Below are 18,864 nucleotides of genomic sequence, written 5' to 3'. Positions count from 1 at the left end.
TGGCTTTTTCTTTGTTCATCTGAGATGATGGTTCATTAGGCAGTACAGACTAATGTGCACTATGCTCTGCCATTTTTTTCCACTGGCTAAGAATTAAAGAGGAAATCATTGAATTTTATCATTTATGAGGTAGATTTGCACCTAGTCATGGAAATGAAAAGATATTTTTCTAATCTGCATTGTTAATTCACTTAGCTACCAGAAAATATTAAATGTATGAAGTCAACAAATAGAAGCCTATCATTCCCACTGCATTAATACTTCAGAATAAAACTTCATTGTACTATTATGATTACCAGCTATCCAACAATATAATGCAACAAATACATTTCGAATTTCCCAAATATATTTCCTGATACTGCTGCATATACCTAATAACTAGTCAAATGCTTTTCATTCCACTGCAATTCTATAAACAACAACTCCAAATGAACCAGTCTTCATCTGAATATAGTTTATCCTAGACAATGTCTGGTCATTGGTTGATAAACAAATAATGACTGTTAAGAAAGAAAAAATGTCAACCCAGCTCCCCTTGATATTCAGTGGCATTAATATTGTTAGCTATTGTGTTATTCCCCCATCATCACTACCCTGAAATCAGTAGGTGCTGAAGATGGGCCACCACCTAATTATTTTTCACTATTAATCAGTGTCAAATCAGAATTTTCATAGAATCTCTCTGTTTGTCCTACTCTGCAATCAACTGCCAAAGCATTCGCTCTTCTATCACTAATACAGTTTTGTTACTTTGGGTTCAAGAAATCAACTCAGCACCAGACGCTCAAGGGTACTTAGGAGATGGTAAATAAATGCTGCAGAGATAATCCCATCCCATGAAGAGTAAGATAAATGTCTAGTGTTTTTACTTTAGATGTTCTGATTAAATTTATAAGTTTGATTTGTGACTGAGAAAATTTTGATGCACTACCTGTCCAGGTTAGTTATTATTAAAAATAGTTAATCAAAGTTCCCTTCATCCAAAGGTCAGCTATATTACAAAACACTGAACAGTACAGGTCCTTTAGCCCACAATGTGCTGAACTAGCTAATGACATCTAATCCCTTCTGTCTACCTCTCTTAAGAACCTCTTAAATATGTCTATCATATCTGCCTCCACCACTACCACTGGTAGCACATTTCAAGCATTGAGCATTGTTTATGTGTGTAAAATAAATAAATACACATATCCTAAACACCTCCTTTGAACTTTCTCTCTCACCTCAACTGCTCATTGTTTTGCTGTTCACCTCAGTCCCTCACTGTCTGAGCAACCACCTATTCAAGTGCTTATCCTGGCATTTTACTTGGTTACAATGGATTATTTGATCTTGTCCTAAGCACAACATGCATGTTCGAAAATAATACAAATACCAGCTTCCTACTTGTGCTTATTCTACAGGATGTCACACAAAGGTGCAAGAAAATAACACAAGTTGAGCGAACAAAGGTTATGGTCTATTGCAAAATAGAAAATTCAACATTGTAACTGGCTTCAAGAGTTTCTGGAATTAAAAGAGAATGAAAGTTAGGCAGAAAAATTTGCAAGACTAAATGAAGATTCTGCTGACACTTTAATATCAGTGATATTAAATCAGATTTTTTTTATGTAGTTCAATCTAGTTTTTTGTACTGTGTCATGTAACACCATGGTCCTGAAAAATGTTGTCTCATTTTTACTATGCACTGTACCACCAGTTATGGTTGAAATGACAATAAAAGTGACTTGACTTGAAGTTATGAGTGTTTCTTTTTGAATTGCCATCAAGGCACTGCATAGTTCCAGCATATATTAATTTGTTTTCTACATCCTCCCTGTAGACATTTTGTCTCACTAGATAAGTTTCACAGGTAACAATAAATCTACTTTGCTTAGTCAAAACCATTTATCTATAATGAACCTAATTGTACTTGCCCAAATGCTTTCACAATCCAGGAAGATTTTGGGTCGATAACTGAAGCAGAAAAATTTGTTTTTTGTTTGTCTATTTTTGCTGTCTTTCAAGTTCAGAGATACTGACCCTATTTGTAGCATATCCATGAACTTAATTGATGAACTGGATTGGAACTTTCATAATCTGACTGGCTAATGGTTTCACCATGAAGGCAGCTGAGGATATCACTAGTCATCTGAACATTGAATGCTCAAAGGAAATTCATCCCCATGGGCAAATGTTATTTCCTAATTTCCATCCTCACAGACCTTTCTGTTTAGTGACTGTATAGCAACAGGCGTGAGACTTTCCACCTGGTTTATAATGCTCTTTCTAACCCGTTACACTGAGCAGTGTTTAAAATCCTGACTACCAATGTCCCTGAAATTAGATTGATTAACATTTGAGTCAACACCAATGCATTTGAATCTGGAAATAACTGTTCATTGCCGTAGGCAGGTAGTAACAAACTTTGCCTAGTTCATACTCTTGAAGCTCCTATGCTATCTCTAGTTGTATCTAAAAATGAGCAGAGACCTATTTGACCTGTTTGTTTCAAATTCTTTATGCGCACAGAGTCCAGTGGAAAGAATGAACCTCAAATAAGCAATCGGCAGTTCACAATAAACTGCATTCTTGATTTTTCTTTGACTGATTTATCTTGTACAAATGTTCTTCCTGGTTTCATGAAAAGAATCACATGCTAACAAATGCTTATTTTTTGCTACTACTTATCATTTTTCCACTTCTACTACAGCAGCACCTTTATTCCCAATTCACCTAAAAACACAGGTTCCTAGAATCTTATTTCTACCTCTCTCGGATGTTCCATTATTATCACTTTAGCATTTCTTTTTGCATTACTTCATATTTCACTACATTCTTTGCAACATTCTGTTGTTTTGTACTCGTCGCAGTATTTATTTTATTTATTGATACCATTATTTACTCCTTGACTTTCACACAAATAAGGAATTTCATTGCACTGTATGTGACAGTCTAATTCTGAGTCTGAACGAATTTGAATCTCTGTCTCACACAAGCAAGGCATGACTTTAAAGAGAACTCCTTATGCTTGTTGAGGACACCAGAAGACAACTGACACAATTTGACAGATTCTGTTGCCTTAAACACACCCACTCACAGGGAGAATTTGTCCAGTTTGAGTGTTTTTTTAAAAATCTTTTAATTATCTAGTTATTGGTCTGTCCTATCCATGCAAGTAAATATTGGCAACCGCTGCCATTATGTTTCAAGGATTCCAATCCATAACATTCTACTACATCATGCAATATAATTTAATTTTCCACTGTCTTGCATTGCTTAATTCTAAAAGATCAAAAAAAAGCTTTATACATCAAATAATACAGTGAAATGTATTGTGTCAAGTCAAGTCAGTGAGGATTGTGCTGGGATGCCTGCAATTGTCACCATACCCCCAGTTCCAACATAGCATACCCACAACTCACTAGCCCTTTGGAATGTGGGAGGAAACCAGAGCATTCAGAGGAAACCCACCTGGACACAGGGAGAACAAACAAGCTCCTTATAGGCAGCAGAAAGAAGTGAACCCCGATCAATGGTTGCTGATGTTATAAAGTGATGTGCTAACTGCTGCACTACCATTCTTAACAAATCCTTAGATACTGCCTCTTCTTTGTTTAGTACAGTATCTGACATGTTGGTTGTTCTGGTCACTAATTAAGCTAAAAAAAATCCTGTTGGCAAAACTTCACCATAATTTCACTGGAATTTCAAACATCTAATATAGAACAAATAAATTGTTTTTAATATTTACAAAAATCATGCAAATACAAGTAGTATAGTTCGGCCCTGCAGGCTGTACCTCTGTTCAGTGTGATCATGGCTGATCTACTCTGACCTTATCTGAACTGCATCAGCTCCCCGAGACCCTCAAATTCTTGTTCCTTCGAAAAAAAAAATCTACTTGCTCCTTAAATACATGCAATGTTTTAGTTTCTGTACTCCCCCCACCAATGTAGAGAATAATGAATTACAGAGATTCACTACCTATTGCAAGGGGGGATATACATTTTGGTATAAGTTATGATATTTCATATTTACAAGTTTTAGCTGTTTTCAAATTGTACAACTCAAAGTGGAACTTGGTGATGGTTGAGTCATCATTCTCTGTTGCTATCTTTCTGGCTAGTAGATGCTATAGGTTTGGAGGTTATAAGCTTAATTTGGATAATGTAAACATATATATTGATGTATTTAGTAACAAACAATCTACTGGAGGAGCTCATCAGGTTGAGCAGCATCTGTGGAGGCAAGGAGTTATCGATGTTTTGGAGAATTACTTGGTGATCACCAGGGTGCAATTAATAAGGTGGTTTACATTGTTGTGAGTATTTTTCTGAAAGGCAATTTTGAGCCAAGATGGTAAATGTGATCATTTTGGGTCTCTAATCTGTCACAAATAAACAAAATATCTTAAAGCTTCTCTAGCAGTCTGGATGACAGAATTTCTACAGCCACCACTGCAACTTCTCTTAATAATAGCAGAATAAATTCTACAGAAAATTGCAAGGTGTGGGTGTTTATGAATATGTTTATGTGTACAAAACCAATCTCAATCCTGATTAAAGTAGTTTGGGTGCCAGTTTTGATCAATTCTCCATTCTGGCTGGGAATTGCTTAAAATAATATGTGCCCTTTACTTTTGGTTGTAAGAGCAATTAGACAGGTTTTGGGATGACAAGGTAATGGTTTGCTGCTTTGTGCTTCTCCCTTGCGGATGTTATTAAGCTGCCTTCCACCACTTCAACCCTCCATCCCCAGCAAGGAACCACCAATTCAGGATATATGAGGTGTGTTACAGCCGTAGAGATCATCCTCATGACGCTTCTGAATTTAAGTTTTTGATATGAATGAGTTCTACTGTAAAGAACAGCAGATGAGTGACCTCAAGAGGCCTCTGGGTAGCCCAGTCAATCACAATTTCAAATATAGTAAATTCTCACTGCTATACTGTTGGCTGCAAATAACCTGACCAGTTGTCCTGTTTGATCCCAGACAGGCAGTCTTTAATTTACAGCTGACCAAATAACATTGGTACATTCACAAACAATAGAAAATCTGCTGATGTTGGAAATCCAAGCAACACACACAGAATGCTGGAAGAACTCAGTAAGCCAGGCAGCATCTGTACCGAGACCCTTCATCAGTACTGGAGTAAAAAGATGAGGTGGGAGTAAGAAGGTGGGGGAATGGAAGAAGAAATACAAGATGATAGGTGAAACCAGGAAGGGGGAGGGGTGAAGTAAAGAGCTGGGAAGTTGATCTGTGAAAAGATAAAGGGTTGGAGAAGGGGAAATCTGATAGGAGAGGGCAGAAGGCCATGAAAGAAAGGGAAGGGTGAGGAGCACTGGAGGAAGGTAATGGGCAGATAAGGAGAGAAAGGGAAATGGAAATAGGGAATGGTGAGGTGGGGTAGCATTACTCAGAATCAGTATCAGGTTTATTATCACCGGCATGTGACATGAAAATAGTTAACTTAGCAGCAGCAGTTCGATTCAATACATAATCTAGCAGAGAAAAAATAAATAAAAATAATTAATAAACAAGTAAATCAATGATTTATATTGAATAGATTTTTAAAAGTGCAAAAACAGAAATACTGTATATTTTTTTGAAAAGGGAGGTAGTGTCCAAAGATTCAATGTCCATTTAGGAATCGGATGGCAGAGGTGGCAGAGGGGAAGAAGCTGTTCCTGAATCGCTGAGTGTGTGCCTTCAGGCTTCTGTACTGTATCTCCTACTTGATGGTAACAGTGAGAAAGGGCATGCCCTGGGTGCTGGAGGTCCTTAATAATGGACTTTGCCTCTCTGAAACACCACTCCCTGAAGATGTCCTGGGTACTTTGTAGGCAAGTACCTAAGATGGAGCTGACTAGATTTACAACCTTCTGCAGCTTCTTTCAGTCCTGTGCAGTAGCCCTCTCTATGATACAGCTTGTCAGAATGCTCTTCACAGTACATCTGTCGAAGTTTTTGAGTGTATTTGTTGACATGCCAAATCTCTTCAAATTCCTGGAAGAGAAATCAATGTTCATGCCATCAGGTTGGAAGCTACCCAGATGGAATATTAGGTGCTGGAACACTGGTACATTTGTAGCATTAGGTCCTCACTTGGTTTAATGTTTTACAATTTTAAATATTAGACTATTTTATGTTAGACTGCACTGTGGTGACATATGCTGAAACTTGAAATGAAATTGTAATTAATCCTGGAGACTACTGTCAATGAATGGCACAAAAATGCCGGCCAAACTAGTTTTATTTGAACTAGTATTTTAACCAAATCAGCTAATTGATGAGCAACAGTAACATTATTAATGGGCAAAATAAAATCCTCTTCTACAGGAATGTAACTGAAACGTAATCTTTTTCTCTTAGGGAAATGGATGGACTTGCATCAAACACAGCGTTACCTCCAATTTTTGCTGATGATGATGTATCAAAGGAGAGTGCAGATCTGACAGTCGATGCTGGGTATGTTACTCACTATTTAAATAAAAGACATTGCGATACTGCTGAAAAGATACTTAATTTAGATGTTGTGGATGCCAGAACTTGGATAAGTTGGGAGTTCCGGTGATTTTATTTCTAATCATTGATAGTGACAGTGTAACAATTGTTTCAGGATAGATCAACAAACAGATGGCAACAATCCTAACCATTAATTTACTGACTGGTATTTTCATGATCTATGGTAACTTCAGTTCAGAGCACTGTACCTAACCCTGTTTAAGTCAGGGTTATCTATAGCTTGTGTTGAAGAATTCAATGCCTTACAAGTATTCAGTCCAACCCTTTGTTCAGGTGAATAAGTATTACAGCCAGGGATTTTGATCAACTTAGCTGATATTTTTTATTTGAGAATCATTTGCTCCATATTTCACAGTGGAGCCCAAAAAAGTGAAAAGCATGAAAAACTAAAAAAACAAAAACTGAAATGTCAGCAGTTCAAAAGTACTTATCCCCCTTTGCTCAGTACTTAGTTGAACCACCTCTCTCAACTGTTACAGCCAGTAGTCTTTTTGGATAAATCTCTATTAGGTTTGAACAATGTGATGGAGCAAGATTTGTCCATTCCCTCTTGCAAAATTTCTCAAGCTGTGCCAGGTTTGTTGGGGGGCAGCAGTGGACAGCACTCTTGAGGTCTTACTAGAGATGTTCGATCATGTTAAGTCCAGATCGGGTCACTCATGGGTATCAAATTTCTTAATTTGAAGACACTTCATAGTTGCTTTGGCAGTGTGCTGAGTGACAAACTTCCCAGAAGAGGCCAGCAGGTTTTTATCCAGGATTTCTCTGTATTTAGCAACATTCATCTTCCCATCAATCCTGACCAGATTTCCAGTTCCTTCTTTTGAAAAGCATCTCCAGAGCATGATGTACTTTACAGTAGGGATGGTGTTATCTGGCCAATGCACAATACTAGATTTACGCCACATGTGCCACTTAGTGTTGAGGGCAAAAAGTTCCACCTTAGTCTCATCTGACCACACGACCATCTTCTACATCTTTACAGTATCTTCCAAGTGACACTTTGCAAAGTCTTTAATACAGTCAAGGATATATTTTATTTTAAGCTAGGGATTCTTCTTGCCACTATAAATACCCTTTTTGTGCAAACTCTTAGAGATTGTGGAGCCATGAACTTCATCTCCAGTTGCAGCCACTGACTTCTGCAGTTCACTCACAGTGACTGTTGACATCACAGTAACCTCTCTTACAAGTGCCATTTTTTTCGGCACCTAAGTTTAGAGGGGCAACCTGACCTCAGAAGTGTGGCTGAGATTTCATTTTTTCCCCCCAAATTTTTCACGATGGACTGCACTGAGCTCCAAATTACTTTTAGTGTCTTTGAGATGGTCTTGTACCCCTTGCCCAGATTTGTACTTCTGTAATATCATTCCCCTGATTTGCCTTAAATGCTGTTTTGTCTTCATTTTGATTTGGTCTTTTGAAAATCTCCCATACTGTTGGACCTTAGAGAGAGGTTGTTTGTTCAGGTGATCTTCCAATTTTCTGTACCAACAAATTGGGTGAATTGGTAAGGTAATATACAATTCTGCACCTGAGGAAAGTTAGTGTAGTAAATACAACAGGGATGAATGCTTTTTCAGCCTCACAATTTTGGCTTTTAATTTTTAGTAAATTGTTGATAGGTTTTGGAATTTTTTTGAAGTTTTAGATTTGACATGATGCACAATGTTTTGTAGATTATCTCAAAAATCCTTGAATATATTTTAAATTTAGAAAATGAGACAGTAAAATGTGAAAATAGTTGCGGGGGCTGAATACTTTTTCGAGGCTGTAAAGATGGCAAAAGCTCCTCATTATGAAGTGACAGTGGAGTGAAAGTAAACTCTGGACTGTTTGAGTCACTCCACAACCTCCTAACTAACATTGTCAAATTCAGAAATGATGTGACTTGGTGACATATTCGTGCTTGCTATCTTTTGCATATACGCAGGAAAGAATATAGACAAAGTCAAGTTTATTGTCATAAGTACAGGTGAAATGAAAACCTTAACAGCTTTTCATTACTCGTATTGAAAGTTACTGGATTTGAAACATTGGTAAAAAATTTTCCTTATCATACCCTGGGGTGCAGTTCATCCTCAGTGGGATTCGCAGATATTCAAAGACTTAAGAAATGAATTAAAACACCGATTCTTGCACAGTATAATTTAACAGTCTCTAAACCCCTTCTCAGTTGTTCATTCTATGGAGGGAGCCAAAATGAGCATCAGTACTGGGTTATTTAAACATGGGGCTTTCAGAAAGCCAATTCTTACTCAATCTGTGTTGAACATCTTGCATTCTGATGCAATATTTTTATTAAAATTTTGCACCAAATACATTTTATATTTAGTTTATACATCTATGTATCGAAGGTTTGCTATCATATTTTTTACTCCATATTTGATGGCAACATGACTGTTTATTTGATTATGACTGCTTCATTTTATTTGAAACTTACACTACTTGCCCATTCCCAAATACCAGCATTTATAAATGAGCATTTACAGCCTATAAGGTAGGGCATAGGTGGTAGAGCTGTTGGTCTGATCTAAAATAGAAATTGCTTAAATGGCAAGTGTTTTTTGTTTGACTTGAATCAATGCTGTCTGTAGGTTTATTTATATTACAAATAATTTGATGTTCTAACAGCTGTGATGCCTACTAGCAACTATTTTGAATTGATTTAATCTGTACCACCGTTAGTGATAGAGTTGTAACTCTTGGTGCTTTTGTATTGCAAAGCTGAAAATACATCTCCCAGGCCAAATCCAAACTTCAGTAAATAAATCTGTCATTGCATTGCTGGATGCTTGCACAGTTTAAATAGACATAAGCTGAAAATGTGACTGGCATTATTGTAAATTGAAAGGAAATTAGTAATCTTTACAAAATCTATGAAATGCATTATTATGTTTCTGAAAGTGTGTCCTTGGAACTTCTACATCTAATTTGTGGCAGCTTTTCTCAATTTTACTGTGCTCTGCCATCAGAGAAATCACCAGCCTGGAATGCATTCAGTAATCAAATCAAACAGTTCCTAGCAGGGTTATTTAATCATCAGTATCAAAGACACAAAACGTAGTGAATTTTCTGTAAAAAAAAAGAAACTGCTGATTGTGCCCTAAAGACAAAAAAAAGATTAGCTTTATTTGTCACATGTACATCAAAACATACAGTGAACTGCGTGATTTGCGTCAAATCAAATCATTGAGGGTTGTGCTGGGCCACACTTGCGCCGCCAACATAGGACATATGTCTTTGGAATGTGGGAGAAAACCAGAGCAACCCAGAAGAAATCCATGAGGTCATGCGGAGAACATACACACTCTTTACAGACTGAGGTAGGAATTGAACCCCAGTCAGTGAAAGCTGGCGCTGTAAGGCAATGCACTGACTTCTTTGCTATTGTGCCAAACTAGATCAACTTGAGAACAACAGAGGTGCTCATTTGTAGTGATGGACAAATAAACATCTGAAATTTTCCCAGCCAGGATGTAGTAAGGGCATTGATGGGTACATGCATTGTTTCTACTGTTTTACTCTGTGGGAAACATCAGTAGAGTAATTTTGTCCTTCAAGTTATGGTTTATGCCTAGAGAGAGCATTAGAAACTTAATTATAGGATGACTTCATGGTGGTTTCCTGTCTTTCATTGATGATGATGATGGGAACAGCTTGTGATAGGAAAAGAAGAGCAATGCTTAGGATGCATATTTAGTGCAATTTTTGCTGTAGCTTATCTGTGCCAGTTAATTAAACAGGCTGTAGGACATCAGTATGTCTGCAACTTCTTTAAGAAAAAAGTTTTAAAACTTTCCTTTGAATGCAGGTTTTCAGGCCCAGAGGGCTCGTACAGTTCAGGGGTCTCTCAGTCACTGAACAATCCAGATTTTGTGGAGGATCTGTCTCAGGTGCAGCTACTACAAAATGAGTCCCCTCAGGCAGCAGATACCAGTGAGCAAAGAAGTGAGGAGGAGGTGAGTGGGGAAACCATCTGTGTTAATCCCTTGGTTGTTAAACCATACAGTTAATGCATTGTGTCTTCAAGAACAAGCAATCCTGTTTTGTTTTGCACAAAACCCCACACTTCTCTGACAATTAATTTGGGCTACTGAAGTTCCATATTTTATGCCACATGGATTTCAAAAGCTGAGCATATAGCGGAAGTAAAAAAAATACAGATAATTTTGTGTGGGAAAGAGGCAGGTCAAGGATGAGTGGATAAAGAGCATTGCAGAGTGGGCGGCAGTGGTGTAATCTATAAGTCAGTGTTATATGTGCCAGATCCAAGTTATTAACTTGACCCTTTTTTAAAATTTGCACATGCACAATGCTAGAAGAACTTAGCAGGTCAGGCAAAATGTATGGAAAGGAACAGAGTTGATGTTTAGGCTGAGACCCTTCATCTGGTCTGCAGAGGAAGGGGGAAGAAACCAGAATAAGAAGGTTAGGGTAGGGGAGGAGTATATTTTGTGCTGCAAACTCCAGCATTTTGTGTGTGTTACCCTGGATTTCTCGTATCTGCATAACCTCTTGTGTTTATCCTTTTCTTGGTTTATATTTTCCTTCCAGATCTCTCACTACTAACCCCTGGCCCCTTTGAAACAAAATTCTACCTCTTATTTAGATCATTGTTTCTAGGGTAATGTGTCCTTTTGTACCTCAGCCAAGTCACCAAAGGTCTGTTATAACCTGATGTCAGTATGTGCAAACTCCCTACATAGTACTTTAGATGCAGAAATACATGCATAATCTAGCCATTGGTAGCATCCTTTCATTGCTCTACCTGAGACTGGGTATCTCAATGGGCTAGGAATCAAATAGTCTTCCATTGTTTCAGTATAAAATGCAATTAGTGCATTAACCAATCAAAACTTTTGGGACACACACACAAAATGCTGAAGGAACTCAGCAGGTCGGGCAGCATCTATGGAAAAGAGTAAATAGTTGACGTTTTAAGGCGAGACCCTTTATCAAAGCCATTATTGGGCCACTTGTTTATTTTCTCAGTGTTGAATTGAGAAGATTCATATTCTCAGTACTAGCCATTACTATCATCAGGGAAGGAGGTACAAGAGCCTAAAGACACACACCTAACATTTTTAGGAACAGCTTCTTTCCATCCCCCATTAGATTATTGAATGGTCCATGAACACTAGCTCACTATTTTGCTCTCTTTGTTTTACACTACTTATTTATATTTCAATATTTCTTATTGTAACTTGGAGTATTTTTATGTATTGCATTATACTACTGCTGCAAGTCAAGAAATTTCCCAACAATCACAATGATAGTAAATTTGATTCCGATTTTTTTCATACTCACATGCAATATTTTGAAAAAAAAAGTTATTTTTCCATTTTTAAAGTTTTGAACAGGAAATGGTGATTTTTTAAAAACCCTATTGTATGTGTCACAGAACTATTTGTGTGGGATGCTGTACCATTCTCTGCTGAAGTTATGATTGGCATAGTGGCATGTCTGGGATGATCTTGTGTGTTACCAGACAAGCCAGTGATCCAGAGGTAAGTTGTGGTGCTGCACATGCAGCCCTGGTTGAGTTCAGCTACTTCACTGCTGTCAGACTCTGTGTTCTGGACTAAGATGTTAACTCCCAAGTTAGATTTGCTTTTAATTTTAAACTATGAGAAGCTAATTCTGCATCTGACCTGTTCACTTCACCACAGTTTCACAATGCAGAATTAGTACCTCTCATGCTGGCATCTTAGTTTATTTACCTTCAACTCTCCTCTTTGAATAAATGAGCTGACATTGGCTTAACTGAATGGAGACCTTGTACCACCTTTAACATATAAGTTATTTGGGGATTGGATAATAGAATGACGTGGGGATTGACTCCTGTGTTGAAGTGCAACCCAGATTGGTGGGATGAAAGTCTGTGCCTCAAGGCTGTAGAATCCCACATGAAATGAGTTAGCAGACTCTCAGTCATGCTCACAGCACAAAATTCTGTTTTATTTGGCACTTAATTAAAAATCGCTTTAAGTGCCAAAAGGTTATGACACATTGGTGCAATAAGATTGGAGCTTGGGCACCTTACTGTGTTTAACTCTACCTAACTTGATATTTACACCGTGTAACTGAAATGATTATTCCTCCGTTCTCCAGCACAGATGTTTTTTAAGTCAATTAACACAAAAATGCACACCAAAAAAAGTCACATAGTTTCGTTGTGCGTCAGAACCATGTTGAACATTTCAAATATTATACACTGTAAGCCTTTTGTTGTTTAGTACAGTGTAGGTCTTTGTATTTAAAATCACGAGGATGACCTCATGATTTTCACCCTAGTTATCTTTCTTTTATGTCCAGAGACAAAGTAATATATTTGCTGTCTGCCAACATTATTATGCGTAATATAATAACCAGTAAGACCACGTTTGGGAAAAGTTCAAATAAAATCTCAGAGACAGGTGCAAAAGTAAATCAGTCGCAAGTTAAAAAATTATTTAGAACTAGAAACTTTCTTCTTATAGGGATTGCACAATCTGAATATCTTCTTAAATTGTGGCCAAGGTTTAGATTTATAAATGTTTATAAAGCTTACTCACATTTTTGTAAAATGCTGTCAATCTATTAGAACTTTTAGGTGTAATTTATGCCTTTTGAAGGTTCTTTTACATCTTCCCATGCCCTGTCGTGTTAGTCATCCGTTGTAAACTAGTATAATGGAGTAATTGAATTTCACAGCTAAGCCTAATCCCAGTCAAGGCCAATTCCAGCTGTGGTTAGGTAATTCAACACAAATCGTGAGTTGTATTACAAGATGCTCTGTCCTTTGCCTTAGTACTGCATCAGGCACTGTCTTCACCAGGTGATGATGTACACTGCATACAAGCAGATCTTAGAACTAGGCAATAGAACTAGGGGCTGAAAAGATTAAAGATGTTTGGAGATTAAAGGTATTACAAGCAGATTGGCTTCATTTGTGCCAGCAGTAATAATTATGTTTCCCTGGATTGGCATTCCATCCATCATCCTCCTCACTAACGCACCATGGCTGCAGCGTGCATGAACTACATAATGAACTGCATTTCCTCCAGCAGTACATGCTGAACCTGTGACCTTTATCACCAAGAAAGTCAAGAGCAGTGGGCATGTGAACACATTAGCACTTGCAGAACTTCCCTCCAATCAAATCCAATTCTGACTTGGAAAAATCATAATGATCTAAACTTTGGATTTTCCTACCTCACAGCATTGTGGAAGCAACTTTGGCACTGGACTGGAGTGGTTCACGGGCTCATCATCACGTCAGAGGCAGTTGGCATAGGCATAAGTAACTTTAACACCTACATCCTGAGCTTTCTAAACAAATCAGTGGACAATACCCAAGTTGCTGGTTTGAATGGAAGCTGGGCAAGGAAATGTTTAGAATGATTTTTCTGGTAAAGAATATGCCAGGTCTGAGATGAATGTTAGTTTTTTTGTTTTTGCCGATGGCTTGGGAGTGATGAGCATAATGTGTATATGGTGCTGAGAAAGTGAAATACCTTGTAGGAAGTTCCTGTAGTGCTGCTTGTGTATCCTTGACCTTGTCTTGTTAAACAGAAAATTTCCAAGAAGGGAGGCTGGCCCAAAGGAAGGAAAAGGAAAAAAGCAACCAAAGACAGCAACGCTCCTAAAGCCCCACTCACTGGGTATGTAAGATTTCTCAATGACCGTCGGGAGCAACTTCGAGCACAGCGGCCAGATGTTCCATTTTCTGAAATCACACGAATGTTAGGGAATGAATGGAGTAAACTGCCTGCAGATGATAAACAGGTATTGAAAGATTAGATTAGAAACTAAATGTAATGTAGCTGAAACGAGAGAAAATCTGCAGATGCTAGAAATTCAAGCAACACACACAAAATGCTGAGGAACTTAGTAGGCTAGGCAGCTTCCATGAAAAAGGGTAAACAGTTGACATTTTGGGTCGAGATCCTTCATCGGAACCGGAGAATAAGATGAGAAGTCAGAGTAAAAAGGTGGGGGGAGGGGAGGAAGAAATACAAGGTAATAGATGAGAGGTGAAACCAGGAGCTAGGGGGTGAGAGGGGCTGGTGTGAAGTAAAGAGCTGGGAAGCCGATTGTTAAAGAGATAAAGGGCTGGAGAAGGGGGAATCTGATAGGAGAGGACAGAAGGCCATGGAAGAATAGGAAGGGGGAGGAGCACCAGAGGGAGGCATTACCAGAGGTTTGTGAAATTGATATTCATGTTACCAGGTTGGAGGCTACCTAGGTAGAATAAACAGTGTTGCTCCTCAAACCTTGGTGTGGCCTCATTGTGACAGTAGAGGAAGCCATGGACTGACATGTCAGAATGGAAATGGGAAGTGGAATTAAAATGGGTGACCACCAGGAGATCCTGCTTTTTGTTGTGGGTGGAGCATAGGTGCTTGACAAAGCAATTTCCCAATCTACACGGATCTCACCAATATGTAGGAGGCCACACCAGAAGCACCAGATAATGCAGCTGACCCCAACAGACTTACAGATGAAGTGTTGCCTCACCTAAAAGGACTGTTTAGGGCCCTGAATGGTAGTTAGGGAGGAGGTGTAGGGGCAGGTATAGTGCTTGTTCCATCTGTAAGGTAAGTGCCAGGAGGGAGATCAGTGGGGAGGGATGAATGGACAAGGGAGTTGCTTAGGGAGCAATCCTTATGAAAAGCAGAAAGTGGGGGGAGGGAAGGATATGCTTGGCGGTGGGATCACATTGGGAGGTGAACCAGATAAATCTGAGGGCAGGGTGGAAGTTGGATTCCAGGTTGATAAAATCGACAAGCACCACGTGGGTGCGGAAAGCAGCATCAATGAAGTCATCAATGTAGCATAGACAAAGTTGGAGAGTGATACCAGTGTAGGCTTTGAGCATAGACTGTTCTATGTAGTTGACAAACAGCAGGCATAGCTGGGACCCATGCCTGCCATCATCTCTGATCCTCCAATATTTTGTGTGTGTTGTATCTGAACTGCTAAAGCTGTTTACTGTATAGATGCAATCTCTAAATACTATGATATTAGAGCTTTTTCATGTCATGATTAAGGAGCATGCATAAATATATGGGATGGTGAATATGAAGATGTAATTCACTACTGTTATGGTGATTAATGCCAAACTTCTAGATGCAAAACTGTAGGCTTGATTTCTCCTACTGCTTAAGCCCATCGTCCCTACTGGGTCATAAGCTTCTGACAGCAGCTCAACTAATCCTCTGTCCTGGGCCAGTATGTTTGTGTTTCTGTAACACTAGGTTTTTAGGGGATGGGGTATTTATAGAAGAGTGGTAAGGAAGAAGACCCAAGTTTAAAAAAAATCCTTGCAAAAGGTTACTTTGAAGAAGTTACTGTAAAGATGTGGAAGAAGTTCTTGTGGTCAGCTGAAACTAAAGTGAAACTTTTTGCCCTCAATACTGAGCAGTACCTGTGGCGTAAATCTAATATTGTGCATTGGCCAGGTAACACCATCCCTGCTGTAAAGTATGGTTGAGGTAGCATCATAGCATCATGCTATGGGGATGCTTTTCAGCAGCAGTGACTGGAAATCTAGTCAGGATTAATGAGAAGATGAATGCTGCTAAATATAGAGAGATTCTGGATATAAACCCCTCTGCCAGAAAGCTTTAACTGTGGAAGAAATTCATCCTTCACTAGAAGAGTGACCCAAAGCACACTGCCAAAGCAACTATGGTGGCTTCAAATTATGAAATTTAATGCCCTTGCTTGAGTGGCTGAGAATCCTGACCTTAACATCTGGCAAAACCTCATTATTGCTGTCATCTGTTGCTCCCCAACTAACCTAGCACAGTTTGAGCAATTTTGTGAGGAGAATGATTGGGCAAATCTTGCTCCATCACGTTACACAAAGCTAATAGAGACTTATTCATAAAGACTACTGGCAGTTGTAGCTACAAGAGGTGGTTAAAACTAAGTACTGAGGAAAGGGGGATGAATATTTTTGAAGTGCTGACATTTCAGTTTTAGTGTTTTTGTTTTTCATGCGTTACAATTTTCCCTGTATTATGGGCTCTACTGTGGAAAACAAGGTAGAGCATGTGACTGACAAATAAAAATTCTCAGTTAAATTGCTCAAAATCCCTGGCTGTTATACTTATTTATGTGAACAAAAGGTTGGGGGCTGAATACTTTTTCAAAGCACTGTAACTGCCTGCAGTAATGCAATTGACGAGAGAATTGATTTGCTTCATTACAATTCTTTACTGGAATCGTATGTTTACTTAGGTCAGCAAAGGTATGCCATTTGCAATCTGATATTGTTATTTTCAAAAATCAAGAAAGGATTGTTACAAGTGTACTGTGTACAGAGATTTTTAATGAACACGTACCCCTGTGAGTACACAAATTATCTGTCATACTCGGTGTAGATGCTTGTAGGTGAATAACTGATCAGTTTGTGTTCTTTGCTTGGCATTATCCCTGTAAATTCTTAATGCACTCCATTCCTAATCACTCTTTTCTGTTTATGCAGCATTATTTAGATGAGGCAGAGAAAGACAAAGAGCGTTACATGAAGGAACTGGAGCAATACCAACAGACGGAAGCCTACAAAAGATTCACCCAGAAAGCAGATGAAAAACGACGAACCAAAGGACTTAGCCAAGGTAAAAATTGTGAGACTTGGTTTAAGACATATTTTGTCAGCAGTTCATTACTGATGCAATTAACTTCCAGAAACATTTGAAGTTCATGTTGTTTTCCACAGCATGTTTTCTTCAAACTATGTTCCTATTCAAGCAGCAATATGAAGACATTTTTTACAGTAAAGAACTTGTGCCAGATGCAGGCAAAACTCCCTCAGTTGGCTGTACACCAAAATATAAAGACGGGATTCAGGGAATTAACATGCATTTTAAGAAGAGAAGGATAAAGCTAACCCAAATAAAACATTGTGTTCATGTGTTCTTTGACTTAAGCCAGGGGACAAACTAAGGTTAGAGTCTGACAATGGATTGATTTCTCTCAGTTTTAACATGTGGAATGTTGTTTTTATATCTCCCCTGTCTTTAGATGAGGGAACTCGAGCCAATAACATTCCTGTTACTGAGGTAAGAACCTTTATATTTTTCCCAACACTGCAGCTAAGCAATAATAAATTTAAAAAAAACTAACTTTAATAATAATTTTGATCAGTTATTCAAAGACAATTAGCCTCATGTTAATGCCCTTCTGAACAACATCAATAAATGGCTGTGAGAGCAAATATTTTGCTGGCTCCTTCTACTGAAGGCACTTAGTGGGCAGCAGTCGTCATTCAGTATCACACCCAGTTGACCATTTTTTATCTTGAAGATGGCAGTGAAAGGCATTGAAGCCAGAAGTAATTACTTTATATGACATTATGACATTCACACACATGAACTTTCTGGCTGGTGGGGGGGAGGGTGGCGGGCGGGGGTGTGGGTTCATTGAATACAACTGTGATAGTTAGTATATTAAACCTAGGGATGCCAAAACTAATTGCAGTCTTACTAGCATTGTAACTTAATCATCATTGCTTGGGATTACATTCAGCGGTGTTTTCATCATTCAACCATATGGGAATTTCACACGATCAATTTCCATTCTCTATGGGGAATGCCTTGACTGCAAGATTCATGCCCCTTGATGCAATTGTAATTAGAGTAGAATTGAAATACCACACTGAAGAATGAATTGCAAAAAAACTTAACAATTTTAGCAAATAATGATTTGATGAAGTAGCTTACAGATTTTATTCCACTAAACTTTTCTCAATTTAGAAGTAATTGTTTGTGCAGTGGATCAGTTATGGGCTCCAGATTTCCAAGAATGATATGAATAGTGCTTCAACACAAGCCCTGTGGATTGAAAGATTGTATTTCACGACCTTGAAAATGACAGCATCTCCACAAGGGAATGTGCTATTCCTGGAAAAAATAAAGAAAAGAAATTGCTTTCTGGACATTATAATGTACATTAGAGTGATTTTCTGTTGCCATGCCAGAACTGATGTTATAGAAGTAAGTAATGGAATGTGTGAGAATTAAGAGCAGAAACTTCTCCACAGATACTCACAACTCACTCTATCTGTACATTTGATCTGCAAGTCTGCCCTCTAGAATCAGAATTAGGTGTGATATCACCGGCATATGTTGTGAAATTAGTTAATTTTGTGGCAGCAGTATAATGCAATACATGATAATATAGAAAAAAAGTGAATTACAGGGTATAATATATATGTGTGTGTGTATATATATATATATATATATATATACACACATAATTAAATAAGTAGTGAGGTTGTGTTCATGGGTGTAATGTCCATTCAGAATTCGGATGGCAGAAGGGAAGAAGTTGTTCCTGAATCATGCCTTCAGACTTCTGTAC

General features: G+C 38.2%; 1 protein-coding gene across 3 annotated transcripts in view; it reads left to right on the top strand.

The window, feature by feature from the left end:
* The window catches only part of hmg20a (high mobility group 20A), a 75,349-nt gene that overhangs the window by 38,751 nt on the left and 17,734 nt on the right, over positions 1-18,864 (top strand). For 2 of the 3 annotated variants that reach the window (XM_059946660.1, XM_059946661.1), the window contains exons 2-6: positions 6,358-6,453; positions 10,325-10,472; positions 14,068-14,280; positions 16,988-17,120; positions 17,527-17,564. In XM_059946660.1, the coding sequence (XP_059802643.1) occupies positions 6,362-6,453; positions 10,325-10,472; positions 14,068-14,280; positions 16,988-17,120; positions 17,527-17,564 (624 nt within the window). In that variant the 5' untranslated portion in view covers positions 6,358-6,361. Of the gene's footprint in view, positions 1-6,357; positions 6,454-10,324; positions 10,473-11,914; positions 12,021-14,067; positions 14,281-16,987; positions 17,121-17,526; positions 17,565-18,864 lie in introns of those variants that run through there. The other variant, XM_059946662.1, reaches the window with a different exon arrangement.

Source organism: Hypanus sabinus, chromosome 21 (genome assembly GCF_030144855.1).
Source record: "Hypanus sabinus isolate sHypSab1 chromosome 21, sHypSab1.hap1, whole genome shotgun sequence".
Lineage (NCBI taxonomy): Eukaryota > Metazoa > Chordata > Chondrichthyes > Myliobatiformes > Dasyatidae > Hypanus > Hypanus sabinus.
The sequence above is the reverse complement of the archived record's forward strand: the minus strand, read 5'-3'. Positions and strand labels throughout refer to the sequence as shown.